Below are 18,663 nucleotides of genomic sequence, written 5' to 3'. Positions count from 1 at the left end.
CCCTAGAGCTGCCCCCTTCCATCTGACGGCGTCAAGGCTTATTCCTAAGCCGTTAAGAAGGGGCCGAGAGCCCTCAATTCGTCATCTCCAGCTGTAAGAACAAAGGGACGGGGGAGAGCTCTCGCAGGTGACCCAGCAGTCGACGAGGTGCCGTGACACACCTCCGAGCTCGGAGGACTCTCGAGGAGGTCTAGGAGATCAGCTCTTCATCGAGTCGCACCCGTACGGAGGAGGAGAACAGGTGAACGACCAGACGGAAGCTCAGCGACGGTGAACGGCGCCACTATCCCTGTTCTCCGAATCAGGGCGTTCGGTGAGAGCTAATCTCTGTAGATAATTCCCTTATTCATCCGCTTTGAGCCTAGCGGAAAGAGTTATCAGACATTTCATGATATAGCTGCATTATCGATTTTTTTTTATTCGCCATTTTCTTGGGGTTATTTCATCGAACACCTAGAGTGTTCGATGAACAGTATTTGATTTACGTAAGTTTTAAAGCAGTCAACCTTATAAAAACTAAAAAAATATATCTCCGTATCTTGCGGGCATTCTGTCGAACAGCTTGCGGTTGTCCGACAGAAGTATGCGCCATACTCTCTTCTCTCTTAATTCTGATTCTCTTTCGGGCATTCTGTCGAACACCCTGTGGGCATTCGACAGAAATACATTAAAAACCAATCTCCCGCTTCTCATTTGGGTCCTTCGTCGAACACCTTAAGGGCGTTCGACGGAAGACAGTGGTATCTTCGATTTCACCTACAAAAATTAAAACAAAAAGCGTATAAAAATTACAATATCTACAAACTTCGACCCACCTTTGGGAATTTGGTCAAATACCTACCTGGTGTTCGACTAAATCCTTCTATATCTCAGTAAATCCATCATATACAAATCTATAAAAATATATTCTACCACCTTCTTAACTTAGTAATACTTCTCTTCACTTCTATCTACTTACCAAAATCGTTACTTACCATGTTATAGTTAGATACTCCTTTATAAATCCTTCTTGCTTCTAACTTCTTATTACTAAGTAATCTTATTAAATACTCTGTATTTCTTTACTAATTACATTACCCCTATTCTTAAATATAATATCTAATTATTCGCCTCCTTACTATTCTTAATATCTCTAGTACATATATATACATACATAACCAAATATTTTTCTCTTCTCTCATATCCTTATTAAACTAATATTCTCTATACTTTCTTATCACTTATCTCTTCTCATTCTTAATAGATTTAGTATTATCATTATATTTTAGTAAAGATAACTCGACTATCAAATTTAACCTAAAAACCAGTCCCTGTGGAGACGACCTTACTCTCATCTATACGTCTTGAGTAAGTTTCAACTTTTATAAATTTATTTGATTAAAGGCAATTAATTACAACGACCATAAAAATTTAATTACGCAATTTTCCTTCGTCACTGGGAAACCAAATACTTAAGAAGGGTATCAAATTTATGGGTATAATAAAACTAGATAAGCTTTCACATGTGATAGGTATGGATCATATCATCACCATTTTTGTCGAGACACTACGGGATAGTAGACAACCACAAGTAACCTGATAATTTAATATTAATTTTGTGTATTTTGTGTGCCTTTTTGTAAAATGATCATACATGTGTGTTTTAAGGCAAAAAATTATTTACTGAAGTTCTAGAATAAAATTACAATTTTTCTTGATACAATTTAAAAACTTTATATAATTAATTTCATGAATATATATTTAAATTTATATATATATAAATATGTATATCGTGTTGGGTTTTACAGTCCTATATCTGGATGAAGACAAATATTCCACGCACCGGAAGACCTCTAGCAAAATAGTAACGACATCGATCAAACATTGAAACAAATTACCTCAGCACGGAGTGCATCGGTCATTCCTTTGATCCTCAAACGAGTCACGTGGAGCTGCTCATGTGTGCAGCCTCTAGAAAGATCCATGCGGTCCCCGTCACGCGGGATCTCCTCCTCCTTGATGAGCTCATTCAATTTACGTCATCATCGTTACGTCATCTCGATCACATCGGGAATGGATAGAAGTGGGGGGAGAAGGGAGAAGAAGGGGAAGGACCCTAAAAATTCTGACTTAGATGAATTTTGTTTAGAGCCTTCCTCTATTTATACTAAGTGGATTTTTTTCATAAAACCCCCCAAAACTTAAGTATATCTTCTAACATCCGAAAGCCTGTTTGCGTGCGACCCTATAGGCCCATGTATTAGTCTAGTTAATGATTCGAGTAACTCAATAAAATTTATTGGCTTTCCAAATTAATCAATTATATGAACATATAGATTAATTAACGTCAGATCGATTTAACCCAATTGATAGGTTGAGTCTCCAACATGTGGGGTGCCAAGCTACACCTCATGCTCTAGAAGATACAAAGGAGTATGTATCGACTCACTCATTGAACATGTTCATCATTGGTTACCGTGTATGTATAATCCCTCATCCATTTGACAGTCCTAGGAGGACTTGGGGTATGGTAAACTGTCAAACTGTAATCAGTCATCTGAGTTACTTTTCTCCTGATATTTCACTACTTTGGCCAAGGACTTCATTGCATCGCCTTCCTTGAGCTATCACCTCTTATACCGAGGGTAGATGATCTCATCTTGACTACTCAATCATCTTCGTGAACTTCTTGATGCACCCAAACTAAGTGATGACGGACGTCGTCGAGGACGTCATCCGGTCTGTACCGAGGATGATGGCTTGGTATGTAGATAGTGGTGTCGGACGTTGACGGTGTCGTCATCCGACGGATAAAACCCTAAATGGGTATATGTAACTACAATGCAATCTGAGTGCGTCCTACATGTTGTACATGCAGGTTTCGACTCGGTGAGAATGCCGAACTCAGTGCTCCAAAGGGGGTCATCGGTGACGGCAACAGTGGCCTCTCGAACATCATCGGAGGGGCAATGATGTCTATGGATGAACGAAATCTATCCATAGGGCTCGCACATAACGGACAGACCCGTCCGTACCGGTAAGACGTTCACTTGCGTTCTTAGTTATCTCTCAATTTTCCTCTATCACCTACCTAGCCCGAGCACGGTGGAATCGATTGAAAGTACACATCAAAGAGTAATATAACAAGCGGCGGGTGAGACAACATACCTCATCGGAATGTGGCTTGTCGTGCAGATTCTTCGTCGATGGCATTAGTGGGGAGTGGATTGCGGTGGAGAGGATCCGGAGAGCATCGGCGTGCTCAAATGGTGATGGCGCAGGAGCTGATGGCAGAGCTTGGGGCAATGAGGTAGAGCGCGTGTAAGAGAAATAGGGGAGTATGACTGCCCGCGGAGTGGCTGAACTCGGTAGATGTGATCTTGAGACAGATCACAAGCAGCCGGGGTCGAACGATCGTCATGGCATGAAAGCAATTGCTAGGGCGCGTGCCATCGCCAGGGTAGCTAGCGCATGGTCGTCTCAAGTCACCCACCGATAGGCGGGCGTGGTCCAACGTGATGGGTGCCATTCCGTGGCCAAGCCACACAGATCACCACCTCTCTCCTGGCGGAATTCCACAACTTATGATGAACTCCTAGAGAATATCACACAATGTCTAGTCGGGAGAAGGTTGACCTGTCATAGGCCAAAATTGGTGGTCTTGCATTAGGTCATCAGGTACATTCTTGTAAAGCCGTGCAGATCTTACAGCGGTGCAGTCATCGCATCAATTCCTCCCTTGACCGGGCTCCAAGTGGACTTGGAAAGGCCACGATCCCAATGGGGGCAATGAGACGGCCTCAAAGGAAAAGGGGAGGGGAACTAGATTTCCCGTCCCTAATCTGAGTCTATGTACCCTTCGGCATCCTTCTCCATTGACCAATTCGGCAGACTCCCAAACAGGAGCGGAGGTGCAATCGCGTCCTGCGGGTCCGAGGGGCTTCTGGATTTTGTTGGTATGAAGAGGTCGTGTGAGGGCGATGGATGTCGGAATATTTTGCCAACACAAGATCATGATCGCTCACCCTTCTTCCTGCATTCTTCCTTCCCGATCTTCTCCTGCCTCCTTCTCCTTTCTTTCTGATCAGGGGGTGAGACCTATTCCCTTAACAAAATTCAAGACGACTCAAGAAAAAAAAGTATTGTCTTTCTCCTAGGGCGCCCCTCTTCCTTTATAAAGGGAGGTTATTTGGTCCATTAAGGGGGCCTTTATATAATGGGCCTCCATTACAACATAAAGGGGAAAAAACAATACATAGGAAAAGAGAAAGGGGGAACAAGGGTGTTGAGTTCAAAATGACTAAGGATCCCCTCCCACATGACGATGAAGACATGCAAGCTGATAACGAATGTGTCACGACGCGACGAAAACCAACTCGACAAGTGCAAAAAAACACGAGACATAACTAACGAAAACGAGTGGAATCAAAATACAATAAAACGAGAAAGATTTACCTGGAAATCGACAATGATGGCGGGTGGCGCAAAAGACACCTTTGATGGGTCAAGATGGCGTGCGCCATCAATCCTCCCGGGGTCGGAAGAAGTCGGCTCTAACGAGTTGGAGTAGCTAGCGGTGGCAGCTGGAGAAGACCTGGTCGTCGTTGGCGTAGCTCTCTCTCTGTGGTACGCGGGTCTTCCGCACCTGCATGTAAGAGCCTTTGTGATACCTCGACCCCTGCATTGAAATTACCCCGAGCAGCATACGATCAACTGACTCATGCCAATCAGGCACAATTTAATTGACAGTTTAGTATAGTACCATTCAGGGGTTTGCACATATCGATTCGGTAAACTCTTATCCCTAAAGAGCACCCACTAGCTATATTTAGTGTCTCCACACTAATGGGTATGGGAACGGCCACACTCATCATAGGCTAGGTAGTGCTATTCTATCGAGATATTTCGATGTCCATCTCCTGCATCCTTTGAATACAATCTTTAGAAAACATGTTTAAAGACTAGTGATCTTCGTATTATGATCTTATCATAATTCACTAAGTTCAATCATGTATTCATAGACTTCATCATAAGCATCACACATGCACTATGATGAATATGTTCTATTAATGAACATAGAAAGAGATGTGGAATGTATGATTGGCTTGCTGGCCACATATATTTCCATCATAGGGCTTTATTATATTGAGTAATTCAATTCTTATTTTTACAAGGTTTTTAGTATTTTTAGATATAAATTTCACATTTAATTCATAATATAATTTTATTTTAAAATTTTAATGTTTTATTATATTTATCTTTTTAAATTTTTCTATGGAATTGTATGATCTTAAACTTGTTAGGAATATATCAGTTTAAATATATCTATGAAAACTTTAAGTGGTTTTTTTAAAATTTCTCGTCTACTGAAAATTTTGTGCTGCAATCTGCCAAGTGGATCTAGGTGGAAAGAGAAAATCATATGGATATCAATGGTTCAACTTTAAATCATAAAATATAAGGATTTGGATAAGGTTTCAGGCTGAATTTTTATGTAAGTTCATCTTTCTTTCCTCTATATATTTTTATATCTGATCTATAAATAGAACCCCCATGTTTTTAAAAAGGGCAACCTTTTATTTTATTCCTAATTTAATTCAGCGGCGTGATTCTATCATTCAAAATATAATTTGGGTCAATTCTTGCATTCCAAGAGTGAAGGATTGACGTTCTGATGTTCAGACAAGGACTCTTGAAGAGTGAGTGCCACTTGGCATGCAGGGCACATGAAGATGAGATTTATGTGGCCTTTAGCTTTTTAAATTTACATTTTGACCTATTTGCATGTTGCATCTTCAACTTTGTCACTCCTCGGACTGGATCCACCTCCATTTCTAACACACCTATTTCTAATGCAATCCGTGATACTAAAACTCACCACTAAAGCCATTCATGCCAACACTATCAACCACCACCCCCACTACCAAATTTCCAAAGAAGACATTCAATTACAATATGAATATTTCTCATTCTAAAATTCTAAGAAATTCCCAAAATAATTATAAAAAATAAATTAGGTCACTAAAGATAAAAACTTCATATTCTTGTGGAAACATTTTTAATTATTTTCAATCGTTTGATTTTATTTGTTTATTTTTCAAATAAATATAAAAACTCAAAAAAATAAATTATAGTGAATTCATGTCTTGAATAATTCATCCTAATGAATTCAACCCTTACTCTATACTTGTACACAAAATTCTATTTTTTGTAATAATCATAACCCATAAATGATGATGTTAACCCAGTTTATAGTTCATTAATAGTGGGTGCCCTTAACTAAAAGATTTCACTAAATGATCCATAAAAAGAAAAACAAGCATGGTATCCTACCTATATTTCATAAAGTTGGACTCATATTAGAGTTTTATAAGTGGTATTTACTTTAGTGTTTAAAGACATGTTTTCAATAGAGGGCTTAGTTTTTTACATTGACCTAAGAGCCTCTAATCAAGATATTTCAAACAGCTCATTCACAATAACAAGACCATAAATGTGATTTCATGATCAAAATAGGGATCATTTCCTTTGGTATGAGAGGCTACATACTACAGAAATTATGTTAGAATGTTTTAGTGGTGACTTCAAAATGCATCATTCTTGACTGGGATGACTAATTAGGGTATGAAAGTCTAGCAGGAGTTAAATAATCTGAGTATTATCATGTAGATAATGTATTTGATGTATATAGTAACCACTAATGGACAAGTTTGCATGAACGGATTATTAATATCACCATTGAAATTTTGGGATGCAAATAATAGCTTGAAAATTATATATCAGTAATTTGACATGTTGATTAGATCAAACATAAAATAAATATTTAAATTGTTGGTTAGGTACAACTAATTTGTTAGGGCATCTAGTGAGATTTTTAATGGGTAAATGTGTCAATAAGTAGAGGGGTATTTGGGCCTAGAAATTCACACGCAAAATATTCATTAGACATTCTCCAGGGCACATCTCTTTTTATTGTATCTCTCATGGCACATTAGCTCTTGGTACGATTGAGAATGATGAGTAAATCTACAATGACATTTAATGGTGTTAAGGATAGAGGAAGACCAGAGATACATGAAATGTTGAAGAAGAAGAGTTGAAGATCTTCAAAATTTTCAAGGCCTACATGGTGAGAAAATTTTCAAGATTTTCAAGGAGAGTTGAAGAAGAAGTGGAGATCAGAGAGCAAGGTGATTGCGTGTATGGTTCTAGAGGCCGAGCATGTGAATGAATTCAGAACAATCTCAGATTGAGAAAGTAAAGGATGGAACAATTTCCCCATAAGGCACCTGTAATATATGATTTTAAAGATCGATTATAATTGATAATCACTTCCGCATTCATGGAAAACTTGTTTTCAAGATTGAACCAAGGCAAAGAAACCAACATAAGGTCCAATTCAAATCAGATTGAGTAAACATTTTGAAAACAAAAGGTGAAAAAACCCCTTCATCTCATCAAAATTGAAGAAAGAAAAATCATCATTTGAACCCATTTAACATACTACCAAGATTGAAACATTCTCCCGAGATTAAGGAGACAGTTATCATTCAAGAATATGATGTTACGAGGTTTATTTTATCATTTGGTAGATATGTTCAAATGATAAACCTTATTCTGACCGAAGTAAGATTGCATTAATCAAGGGTTTTTCATTTCATTTAGCGATTTAGGAAATAAATCACTAATATTAACATTCACCAAAAAACTAATGCCTTTCAAGTCAATACCCCTGTTTTATTATCATGCATTGGGCTACTGCATTGAGAGTTTAATAAGTCAAGAATTATGAGTGTTTGACTAAATTCTGAATTTTCAGTCTTAAAGAATCGTTGACATGTTCATTTGTTTCGAATTCTCTGTGTTTTCATGTTTCTCAATCATGAGAAAAACCTCTAACAATACTGAGGAAAGATCATTGAGTAGGATCTATTCTTTGCCTCAACCAAAGCAAGACATTTGTGATGTCTACATGCAGGAGTGATGAAACTTGTGTCATTTCAAATTTTCTTTAGATGATATTGGTATCTTTTTAATGCCCTTTTCCCACTGACTTTAAATAATTTCACCCCCCCCCATATGGGTTTAAATCTCCTTACATAAGTACATCAACGATTAGCCTTTGCCCACCTACTGTATGACCTTACATCCCAATTTTTGGGAATAGCTACATTCATAATTGAAATGAGCGACAACCACTAATCTCTCTATTGATATGTTCTCTAGTTGGGAACTTTAGAGAACCTCACCTGTGGTCTTGATTTCAACACAAGTATTCAATGAAAAACAATGTCCAACTTACCACAAGAAAGAGAACGAGGAGGGAGGGAGAGAGAGAGAGAGAGAGAGAGAGAGAGAGCACGAATGGCGAGAGGATGGCGAAGGATTGCCGATGCACAGCTGTGGAGACGACGTAGACGTCAACGTAGGTTGGACCCACTCATCCGGGTTGGGCTGCTGTCGGGCCTTCTTCCATTCATAGACCCCTTGATGAATTATATCATCTATCTCTCTCTACCTCTATCTCTATCTCATGAGTAGATAGAGATAGTAAAAGGTGATGTTATTCTTAATATTTATGTTTTGTTTACAGCTAGAAAATGAGGTTTGGTGGAAATACTTGGCTTGGTCTCACGTGCGGGTCTCACGTGCCACTGCTTCTTGTTGCTCAAGTCTGGGCCAAATTCGACCTTTGAGAAGTGACCTGCATTTTAAGGAGAGTTCGGGCAGACTCTTCAGCCGGAGACTTGCGAAAGCGAAGAAGCGGAAGAAACGATGAGTCGGGGAACGGGTGCGGGTTATGATCGCCATATCACCATTTTCTCGCCCGAAGGCCGCCTCTATCAAGTTGGTGAGCATTTCTTAGCTTTTTCCGTGCGGATCTTTCGTTTCTCGTCCAAATATGTTGTTTAATTTGCTTGGTTATCACGAAAACGGTGGAGGATTAAAGGGTTTTCTCTATCTCTAAATGGGTACTTTCTTGTTTTTTTCTGTCACGATCCTGCAGAGTATGCGTTCAAAGCGGTGAAGGCTGCTGCAATAACGTCGATTGCTGTGCGTGGAAAGGATTCCGTCTGCGTCGTTACGCAGAAGAAGGTCCCGGTGAGTGGTCACTACTGCCTTTGATTTATCTTCATTTTATTCGATCTTCAGTGTTAAAATCGGTGCTTGGGATTTTGAATGCAGGACAAGCTTTTGGATCAGACAAGCGTGACTCATCTTTTCGCCATCACGAAGTACTTGGGACTTCTAGCGACTGGAATGACAGGTATCATCAGATTTTCGAGCTTTTAGAGTTTGAAAATTTTTAAATTTCCGTCAAATCCATTCTAGCATCTAGTAAGGAGTAGTTAATTTCGCCCGATTAGAGGCGTAAACAGTCTAAAATTTTAAATTATAAGGACTGATGGGCATTGAAATTTTAAATTATCCAGCTGATGCAAGATCCCTCGTACAAAAGGCCAGGCAGGAAGCAGCAGAGTTTCGCTTCAAGTGGGGATACGAAATGCCAGTTGACGTGCTCGCTAAATGGTAAGCGATGTATTCAAGATTGGGATTGTTGGTTTCTGTTTTGTGAATGTTGAATGGATGAGAAATCAAAAAAACTTTTCTATGATGTAATGCTACTTGCTATTTCCATCCGCAATCACACGTTTTTTGTGCTAGTTAACTAGATCGGTCATGTTGCTCAATGACCGACGGGGCTAGAACAGAGAATTTATTTTGCTTTCAAATTGAAGTTGTTGATAATGCAATCAAGAGTGCCAAATATTGAAAATTTTCTAATCGTTTGTGATCGGTTTTAATGATGTGCAGGATAGCAGACCAAGCGCAGGTGTATACCCAACATGCTTATATGAGGCCTTTGGGAGTGGGTGAGTTATTCTTTTTTTAATGCGCCAATTTTACGCAAATTGGGAGCTCCTTGTACCTTTTAGTTCCGTTCTTTGCTTCTTCATTAAACAAGAGTGATTATAACTTTTCTTTGGTCTCATATCTCGCACTAATTTTATATGTTCCTTGTGAACGAAGTTACGATGATATTGGGCGTCGATGATGAAAAAGGTCCGCAACTTTTCAAGTGTGATCCAGCTGGTCATTTCTTCGGACATAAGGTACTGCAGATATCTCCTTCACATGTTGTCCAGTGTTTCTCTTTAGTTTCAAGTATTTAACAAAAAATTTAACTTTATTATTGCGCAAAAGAACATACTATTGCTCTTAGTGCTTGTAAGTCTGTCTATGATTCTTTTATATTTTCGTCTGACTTTTACCTTCCCAAATTTAAACAAGAAAGTTGGATTTATTATTTTTTAGGTTCTTTCTTTCTCTGTTTTCTAAAAAGAATTGCTTTTGTGAACCCATATTTTTTTCTTTGAAATATTTAATGAATCCAAATCTACTGAATCACTCATGTTATGATCTTCTACCTCCTAGGTTTCCCCGTTCTGTCTTATGCGCGGGAGTCAAATTCTTTCTTCGAACAAAAATGAATGAGTCGAATTCTTTCTTCAAAGAAAAATGAATGAGTCTAATTTCTTATCCCTCGGTTTATTGGACTATCTCTCCAGATTATATGAAAAAAGTTCCACTAGAAATATTCTTGGTATGGCTTCGATACATAATCCCCAAAATTGGATCCCGCACTAATAGCTCTGGATCAAATACATACATTATGATCCCGTATGTTTTCTGGTTTTCAAGGTATGCAGATTTTCAAGAAAGTGAATCCTAGGAATTTCTTATGGATTATCATTTTACTTTACTGTCTGTTTATTGTTATTTGATGATTTCGAAAGATAGGTTAAGGTAATTGAATTTTCTGATTTCATTTGATAGTACAGCAATCTCACGATGGTTATTAGAGCATGACGATGACAACGCAGAGAATCGGGCTTGTGCCCCATATTCACAATATTCATTTCAAATTGAAAACTAAATATTTATGACTATCTTGATCTATATAATTCATAGTCTCTGGTAACATGTTAGTTCCCTGACAAGCATACTGTATATAACAAAAATCTTCTGGTGTAACCCAACGGTTAACTTGGAATTTACACCATGTCGCTGTTGTAGGCAACAAGCGCTGGTCTGAAAGAGCAGGAAGCCATCAATTTCTTGGAGAAGAAGATGAAGAACGACCCTGCGTTTTCATTCGAGGAGACTGTCCAGGTGCCAATATTTATCAATTTATAATCCCATAAAAATAACCCGATCTCACTTATTTATTGATTTTATTATAAACTCAATTGTTCTTCCCTTTCTCGAAGACGGCGATTTCTGCACTGCAGTCTGTTCTTCAAGAAGACTTCAAGGCGACAGAGATCGAGGTAGGGTGTTGACTTTTGGATTTATTTTCCTCCGTTGACTTTGGATCATCTCCCATGTTATTCATTGACAGGTGGGAGTGGTCAGCGTTGAAGACCCAGTGTTCAGGGTGCTGACCACGGAGCAGATCGATGAGCATCTGACGGCCATCAGCGAGCGAGATTGATCATCTGCGTCGACTCCCTTCCCCTTCTTTTAGACCGTTGACTTTAAGTTTCATCCATTTGACTTTATATTTCTAAAAATATCACATCCGACTCTGTTATTTCCAATGTCAAGCTGAGGAATCAAGGTCAACTGGGGCACTTGATTGGTCAACGTTGACTTTGACTTTAACCCTTTTGCCCTTGATGTAGCGGTACTCCCAAGTGGGTGGAGGGTACTTGTTGACAAGCTTCTCGTACTTGTCCTGCATTCCCAGTTTTTGGAAGACATCCCCCATCATCCCCACTATTTTCCCTTCAGGCCGGATCCCCAGTTCCTCCATATCTGCAAACACCTTCAACAAAAATAACCCACAATAGTTATTGATAGATGAAAGTTAAGTAGGGAACTTTACATGTTATTCATGTATCCTTTGTAGAATCAGAATAAATGGTGAATATCACTCTAATTATGTTTACTCTAACTCAGCTTTAATTCGATATATACTGGTAGACAAATTGAATGTGCCACCTTGGCTATTATGATAAATTATTGGTTTAACTGAATCAAAGAAGATTAACAACGATCGTCCTAGAAATATAAGGGAGGATCAAAGGAACGAAAGAGTTAAAGTCCAGATATTAAAAGTCAGAAATAATAAGGGGGATAAAGAATTCTCACTATTTCATAGACGTATGGGTCGAATTTTATTCAAGGGGGTATCACATTCTGATATGCAAAGAATGTTTTCAGGGGACCCTTTGATCTCTAAAGTTTGAGGAATTCACTCAAGGAGTGCCAAATTCATCGTTGTCATCATCATCCACAATTTTCGTCATCATCATTGTCATCCATGTTTGTCTTGAATAAATGGTGACTTTGATGATGACAGATTCAACATAACAATGGCAATGATTATGACAGCTATTGGAAAACAGATGATGATAGTGATGACATGGCGAAACTGGATGAAGATGATGGTCAAGATTAGTCATCAAGAAATGGGTGGAGATGACTATGGCAATGATGATTACGTTGATGAATGATGATGATGGTTATAATGGTGATCAGTTATCGTCATTTGCATCATTGGCGCAGAACCGCACCACTGACAAATGATTAACAGGATTCAAGAGACCATTGGGTAATCGTGGTATAAGGTATTGTACTTGCTAGAAGTAGAAGTCGCTACACTGAAACCCTAAATCACTCCTAAAGTTGTTTTTTTTTTATGAATCGCTCCTAAAGCTATGCCTTTGGAACACTAAACAATACAACAATTAGTTATCTTAGATATTGTTGGACCGGTTCTCTTCACTCGTTTGCACAATTGAGTATAATCATAAATCAGACATTGGTATAGAAACTGATTTACGTAAATTGCATTCATAAAATATCTGAACCTGAGAGATAGATGGGGAGAGGAGTACCTCAAACATCTGGTGGTGCATGGAGTTAGCATGGTAGACGGATATCATCTTAATGAAAAAGATGCGGGGCAAGCACTCGAGGTTGTCGGAGAAGAGCTTGCACCAGAGTTGCTCTGCCTCATCTAGGCGGCCATCCTCGGCCAGTGCATTCAGCAACGTGTAGTAAGTGCCCATGGTCTTGCCCTGCCCCTTGCTCAGCATCCACTTGATCACCTGAAAGGGCAAGAGGAAAAATATCAGATAAAAAATAATTTTTAAAAAAACTCATTTGATTTTCCTCCCTGTTGCACCTGAATTATTCTCTTCCACTCTCTCTCGTGCTCAAGGGTCTTCAGGGCTTTCTTTACGACGATCAGAGGGAACTCCAGCTCCCAGGCGATGAACGTGTCCAACGCCCCATACACTTCCTCCTTGACGTTTGAGAGACTCTTTATCTGATATTAAATTAGGTTTCTTAACAGGGGAAAAAGTCTCTTCTGTGGCACATTTAATGCTGTGACTAAAGTAGAGCAATGAAGTGCATTAGTAATGGGTTGGAAGGCTCACGCATTCCACAAGCTTCACTGATTTAGAAATGGTGCCAATCTTCCTTTTGGTTTTCCACACCCGAGGAAACCTTGGACGTGGGCCCCTTGCACCACACACCTGAGAGAACAGATCAACAATTAAAATATGATGTGAAAGAGCAATGTGAAGTTGAAGATGTCTGACAAAAAAGCAAGTTCAAGTTTCTTTTCCCGAAAACAAAAGATAAGTGTAGACAGATAAACACCAATTTGGCATGCCAGGATTGATATGTCCCAGAACATTGATACGATCCTGATACGACCCCCACGTATCTAGGCCTTTTTCATGATTTAGCCCAATAAGGGCATTTAGGTCATTTGGACCTTTTGTAATCCCTTTAAATAGAGCAATAAGGGCATTTAGCCAAGAAGTATCACAAGAATGTGTCTGGCTCCCTACGGCGACGTCCATTCCACCAGACCCCTCTCGTAAGCGACGTCCACTCCGCCCGCCCCCACCTGCCGTAGTCCATCCCGGCACGCCGACGACCATCCCGGCATCTTCTCCCTCCCTTCTCGTATTCTCACCGATACGAACCAGCAGGTTCGTACCAGATCCTTATCATACCGTAGGTTTATTTTCGTCACTTCACCTGACAGGGGCATTCTAGTAATTTCATTATATCATAATTTCCCTTTCAGTTTTAGCTGTCTTTGTTGGAGGGAAGAATTGTAAAAGAGAACTCTCTCTCTCTCTTCCCCCTGCAATGTCCATCAGGTCGGTATCCCTCATCCAGGGATATCCCTCTGACCTACTTTGAAAAAGATTCATCTCATGCGTGCCACTTCGGACAATGCACAAGGACAAGAATGGTCGGGGACTCCCGCTTAAAGTTAAAGGGAAAGATACCATCAGAGGCATTTAAATTTTTTCCTTGGAAGGTGGTTGCTGTGGGGAATGTGGTTGGGCTGACATCCTCCTGCTCAGAGGAAGATAAGGGCAGTCCGACTTGTCTCTTCACTAGTTCCTCTCCATCGCTGTCTCTTCTTTTCCATTCATCATTGTCATTCATCCATGAATTACCCTCGTCATTGCCATTCATCCATGAATTAACCTCATAATTGTCATTCATCCATGAATTACCTTCATCATTTTCATTCATCCATGAATTACCCTCATCATGGTCATTCACCCATGAATTACCCTCATCGTTGTCATTCACCCATGAATTACCCTCATCGTTGTCATTCACCCATGAATTACCCTCATCATTGTCATTCACCAATGAATTACCCGCATCATTGTTATTCACCCATGAATTACCCTCTTCATTGTCATTCACCAATGAATTACCCGCATCATTGTTATTCACCCATGAATTACCCTCGTCATTGTCATTCACCAATGAATTACAAGCATCATTGTTATTCACCCATGAATTACCCTCATCATTTCATTCACCCAGGAATTACCCTCATCACTGCCATTCATCCTACCTAAACATGAATGATGATTATGATGATGATAGCACTTGGGGATGACGACACTCGGAGATGACGATGATGAAAGTTTTTCATCGTTCTGAAAACGCGACTTTGTCATCATACACCAACTTTAACTCAAATAGGAGGAGTGCATATTCTAAACAGTTAATCTGAAACCAAGAAAATCGGTTGTTAAATTGAAAACGAGATGTTGATGGATATTCTGTTACATTATGAAGTAAATATCAATATTGGCATTCTATCTGTCTCTATTTCGAACTTATAAACTTCCCGGACCATGGGCGAAAGACACAAAGAAATCCACCGAGCATCCAGATACGACAATCTGAGTATTGATTTCATGTTATCTGCCAAAAGCAAATGACGCAGCTAGCTGGGAAAAGATGTAAGAAGTCTAAAAAATTTACACATCTTTTAAGGGATCTTACCACTAAACTGTCAAATTTCTTCGGACAACATTTTGGTTCATGGCTGGTCGCAGTCAGAGATGAAAGAGATCTCAGACTAAGCATCTTCAGTGCCGGTCAAACAGGCTCAGCACCCAGAAATCCTGTTTTTGGCTTATCTCTCTTCAGCTGAGGAAGGAGTCATTTAGAAAAACTGTGTCCATCTAAAATAAATGGCAAAATCATCGGGAATTAAAAATGGAGAAATTAATAAATGGAAAAGGTAATTTTGTTTTTTTGAAGAAAATATGGAAAAGGTAATCATCAGTTTGAATCCATAAAATTGGAAATACACAAATAAGATTAGCATAGCCTGTTTGACGCCAATGATATGAAAAATGTCATTTAATGCTGATTCTATTTGACTGCTTTACGGTACCAAGAATACTGGAGCTTCAGGGAATCACTCGTCTTCCAAGCATGCGCTATGTGAAATATTGCAGCATGAAGTTTAATCCATTTGAAAGCCGCCGAAATCTGGTTAGGAAACTGGAAAGGGTTGCTCTACAATATAAAATGGTTTGAGTAATCTTGCCCCATCTCTTTGAGATAATTAAATGTCCCTATTTTTCAGGAATAAACTCATATACTCTCATCATTTCGCTCCGGTTTGCTCATCCAGTTAAAAACACATTGATCGATTGTTTTATGCCATAGAATATAGATGTGTCGTGCGTTTTTTTGGGTTCCTGGAAAATGCTTTTCCCCTGGTTTATAAATATACAACCAATAAACTATTCAGATCACTCCTTAATTTATAAGAGAGGAAATCAGGCAGCTGGTTATAAAACTTTAGGACCCAAAAAGGATTCAAATCTTAATGCCGAAAATTAAAGTGCATTAAGAGGACGCATCAGCAAAAGATATCCAAACACAGGTTTTGAGACGAATGCATCAGCCTTTCTCCGAATTCTAACATTCTTTCCCCGGGCAAGATTCACCAGCTCAACTCGAAAGCCAACACCTCACAGACTTACAGTTGACGAGTCTCAGAGATGAAAAAGTCCGTTAACTTCATGTAAGAGAACATTCACGACCAGAATATCGGGAACGTATCGGAAGAAACCACAACAAAAAGGTAGGATAACGTAGCGTGAGACCTAGCAAAAGATTGAAATTTCAACTATTCCGCTACGAAATTCCCTCGAAAAAACTCCGACACAACAAATTATACGAATATGAACAAGGGAAGGAACTGACCAAAAAAAGGTGAAACAACGAAGCATGAGACCTTAAAACGGATGAAAGTTTGATCTATTCCTCGACGAAGATCCCCTCAAACAAGCTCAGAAACAGCAAATTAAACGAAGATGAATAAGGGAAGGAAGAACAAAAACCTAGCGCAGGACGCCTCCATCGAGCCGAGACGCTGAGAGCTAGAGGAACTGAGCGGGAGAAGATGACGCGGAAACAGTGGCCAAAACAGCCAAGAATACTATTGGGCCGATATGGGCCAGGCCCATTACAATGGCCCTTTATAAACAAGCAAGATTTCAACAAACCCCTAAAATGTCAAATTTCACAATGTGTAATGAAAACTAGTATACTGTTCTATGTCTATGTAAAATCCCTCTAGACCCATTAGTAATATTCTGGAGGAAAAATATTCAAACTATAATAGATCCCCCGCTTCGATTCCCGTCCCATTAGCATCTCCTATGCGAGTCCATTAGATATTTTCTTTTGGTCTGGCCATTACAAAAAATATTCAAACTAGTATAGTGTTCTATATCTATCCAACCTTTACAGATTTGGTGCATACCACCATCACTCTCTGTGCCCTCAAAATAACCTAGAGATAATGCAAGGTTCTGAGGTCATGTTAAGATGGGGTATTTTCCACTAAACACTTGCATTGCAAGTTTGTTATCCTAATTGCCTGCTTATTAACACTTTGCGTAATCACCGCTCGTAAACTCGTGCTTGTTGCTCCAGCCGCTCGACGTAATAGCTCGGGTGGTGCAGCCCTCATCGTTTGTACAGACAGACTTTATGGGTGCTAAGATCCAAAGTTTAGAGGGAAACAACCATTCGAGAAACACTAATTTATTGGATCCAATTTGTTGTTTATGCGTTAATTATTTATAATTCATGTGTTTCCAATGTGCCATCTTCTTATGAGAGAAAAAGGTGTCCTCCCTGAGTCCTACTAAAGTTGCGCCTCAACTCTATTCTGATTGATTCATTTGGAAGATGAATTGACTTTTCAATACTGTGCTTCGTGATCCTTCCGTGCAGTCCACTAAGATAATTGGGATCCGCCGTTGTTTTCCAATTGAAAGCTCCAGGTTTTGGGAAGCCCATATGGTTAGTTCAGCCATCACTGCTCGAAGCCGCAGATAGACCCATTGGGCTGACCCCAGCGACATAATATACATTTTTTGTTTATGACCCAATGGGGAACTGAACAAAAGAAAGAAGACAAAAAAATCAACATGCTTATTATTATTTGCATGATGGGCTTTCCTATGTGTCACACTTTCTGACTTGGTGGTGCCAATGTGAGTGGTGAAAGGTCCCCCAGAACAGTACCATCCATGGCTTAGCTGGAGGAGATATTTATCACATGGTCTGATGATACTGATCCTCATCCCCATGTGTCCAATTCCGATACGGGACATGCCTGTGGGCCCCACCGTAGATGAAATCCGAGCTTTTAGTCAAAGTGGCGCACGCGAGACCGTTGGATCAGGATCCTCGCCCGATCTCAATCCGACGAAATCCCAGCCGTCGGATCTCGATCCGGCTATCAGAATCACGTGATCTCGACCCCAGTCAAAGTTTCTCATCCGATGATTGCCGCCAATTTCAAACTGACAGGTAAGCAGGGGGCGACATTAAAGGACAATCTCGTGCGGAGAGACCGTGGCGGATTCCCAACCGTCGGATGGATGAAGATAGTCACGACTCACGAGGGAGTAAATACCAGTAGAGACAAAAGATTTTGGGGGGGGGTTGTCGACGTGTCATCTAAAACACTATTTCATATCCAAATCTCTCTCTCTCTCTCTCTCACACACACACATCTCTCTCTCTCTCTCTCACCTCCAATCATTGACCACTTCTTCCTCTCCAGGCGGCCAAAAAAAAACCCCCCCCCCCCCCCACACACAAGGATGACCCCAGAGAGAGACAGAAGAGAGAGAGAGAGATGTGTGAGGAGTTGGTCTGTGGGGGAGTTTAAAGCCGGAGGAGATGAGTACGGAGGAGGTGGAGTGGGTGGAGTGCTACTGCTGCAGGCTGACGGAGGAGTGCACGGCGGGGTACATTGGAGGGGTGAGGGAGAGGTACGGTGGCCGTTGGATTTGTTGGCTCTGCGCC

General features: G+C 40.0%; 2 protein-coding genes across 4 annotated transcripts; one reads left to right on the top strand and one right to left on the bottom strand.

Moving 5' to 3' along the window:
- The first annotated feature begins 8,668 nt into the window (after nt 1–8,668).
- On the top strand, nt 8,669–11,628 carry LOC144713558 (proteasome subunit alpha type-6). The gene is made up of 9 exons (XM_078588158.1): nt 8,669–8,830; nt 8,987–9,081; nt 9,166–9,247; nt 9,414–9,510; nt 9,796–9,854; nt 10,012–10,094; nt 11,059–11,154; nt 11,253–11,312; nt 11,384–11,628. The coding sequence occupies exons 1-9, from the start codon at nt 8,755–8,757 to the stop codon at nt 11,474–11,476; spliced, it is 741 nt and encodes a 246-aa protein (XP_078444284.1). The 5' UTR covers nt 8,669–8,754; the 3' UTR covers nt 11,477–11,628.
- EMB1417 (Pentatricopeptide repeat (PPR) superfamily protein) lies at nt 11,519–16,795 on the bottom strand. 3 transcript variants are annotated; one of them, XM_078588155.1, is made up of 6 exons: nt 16,680–16,795; nt 15,325–15,471; nt 13,431–13,529; nt 13,175–13,318; nt 12,885–13,097; nt 11,519–11,809 (listed from the first exon to the last, which is right to left on the bottom strand). In XM_078588155.1, the coding sequence occupies exons 2-6, from the start codon at nt 15,406–15,408 to the stop codon at nt 11,585–11,587; spliced, it is 765 nt and encodes a 254-aa protein (XP_078444281.1). In that variant the 5' UTR covers nt 15,409–15,471; nt 16,680–16,795; the 3' UTR covers nt 11,519–11,584. The 3 variants fall into 3 exon arrangements, with proteins under 3 accessions (XP_078444281.1, XP_078444282.1, XP_078444283.1); XM_078588156.1 differs by having other exon boundaries at nt 15,325–15,506; nt 16,680–16,781; XM_078588157.1 differs by lacking the exon at nt 16,680–16,795 and adding an exon at nt 16,543–16,665.
- Between the last annotated feature and the right edge of the window lie 1,868 nt (nt 16,796–18,663).

The sequence above is a fragment of the Wolffia australiana genome, chromosome 16 (genome assembly GCF_029677425.1).
Source record: "Wolffia australiana isolate 7733 chromosome 16, ASM2967742v1".
NCBI classification, from domain to species: Eukaryota; Viridiplantae; Streptophyta; class Magnoliopsida; order Alismatales; family Araceae; genus Wolffia; species Wolffia australiana.
Note: the sequence above shows the minus strand (reverse complement) of the source record. Positions and strands in the feature narration are given on the sequence as shown.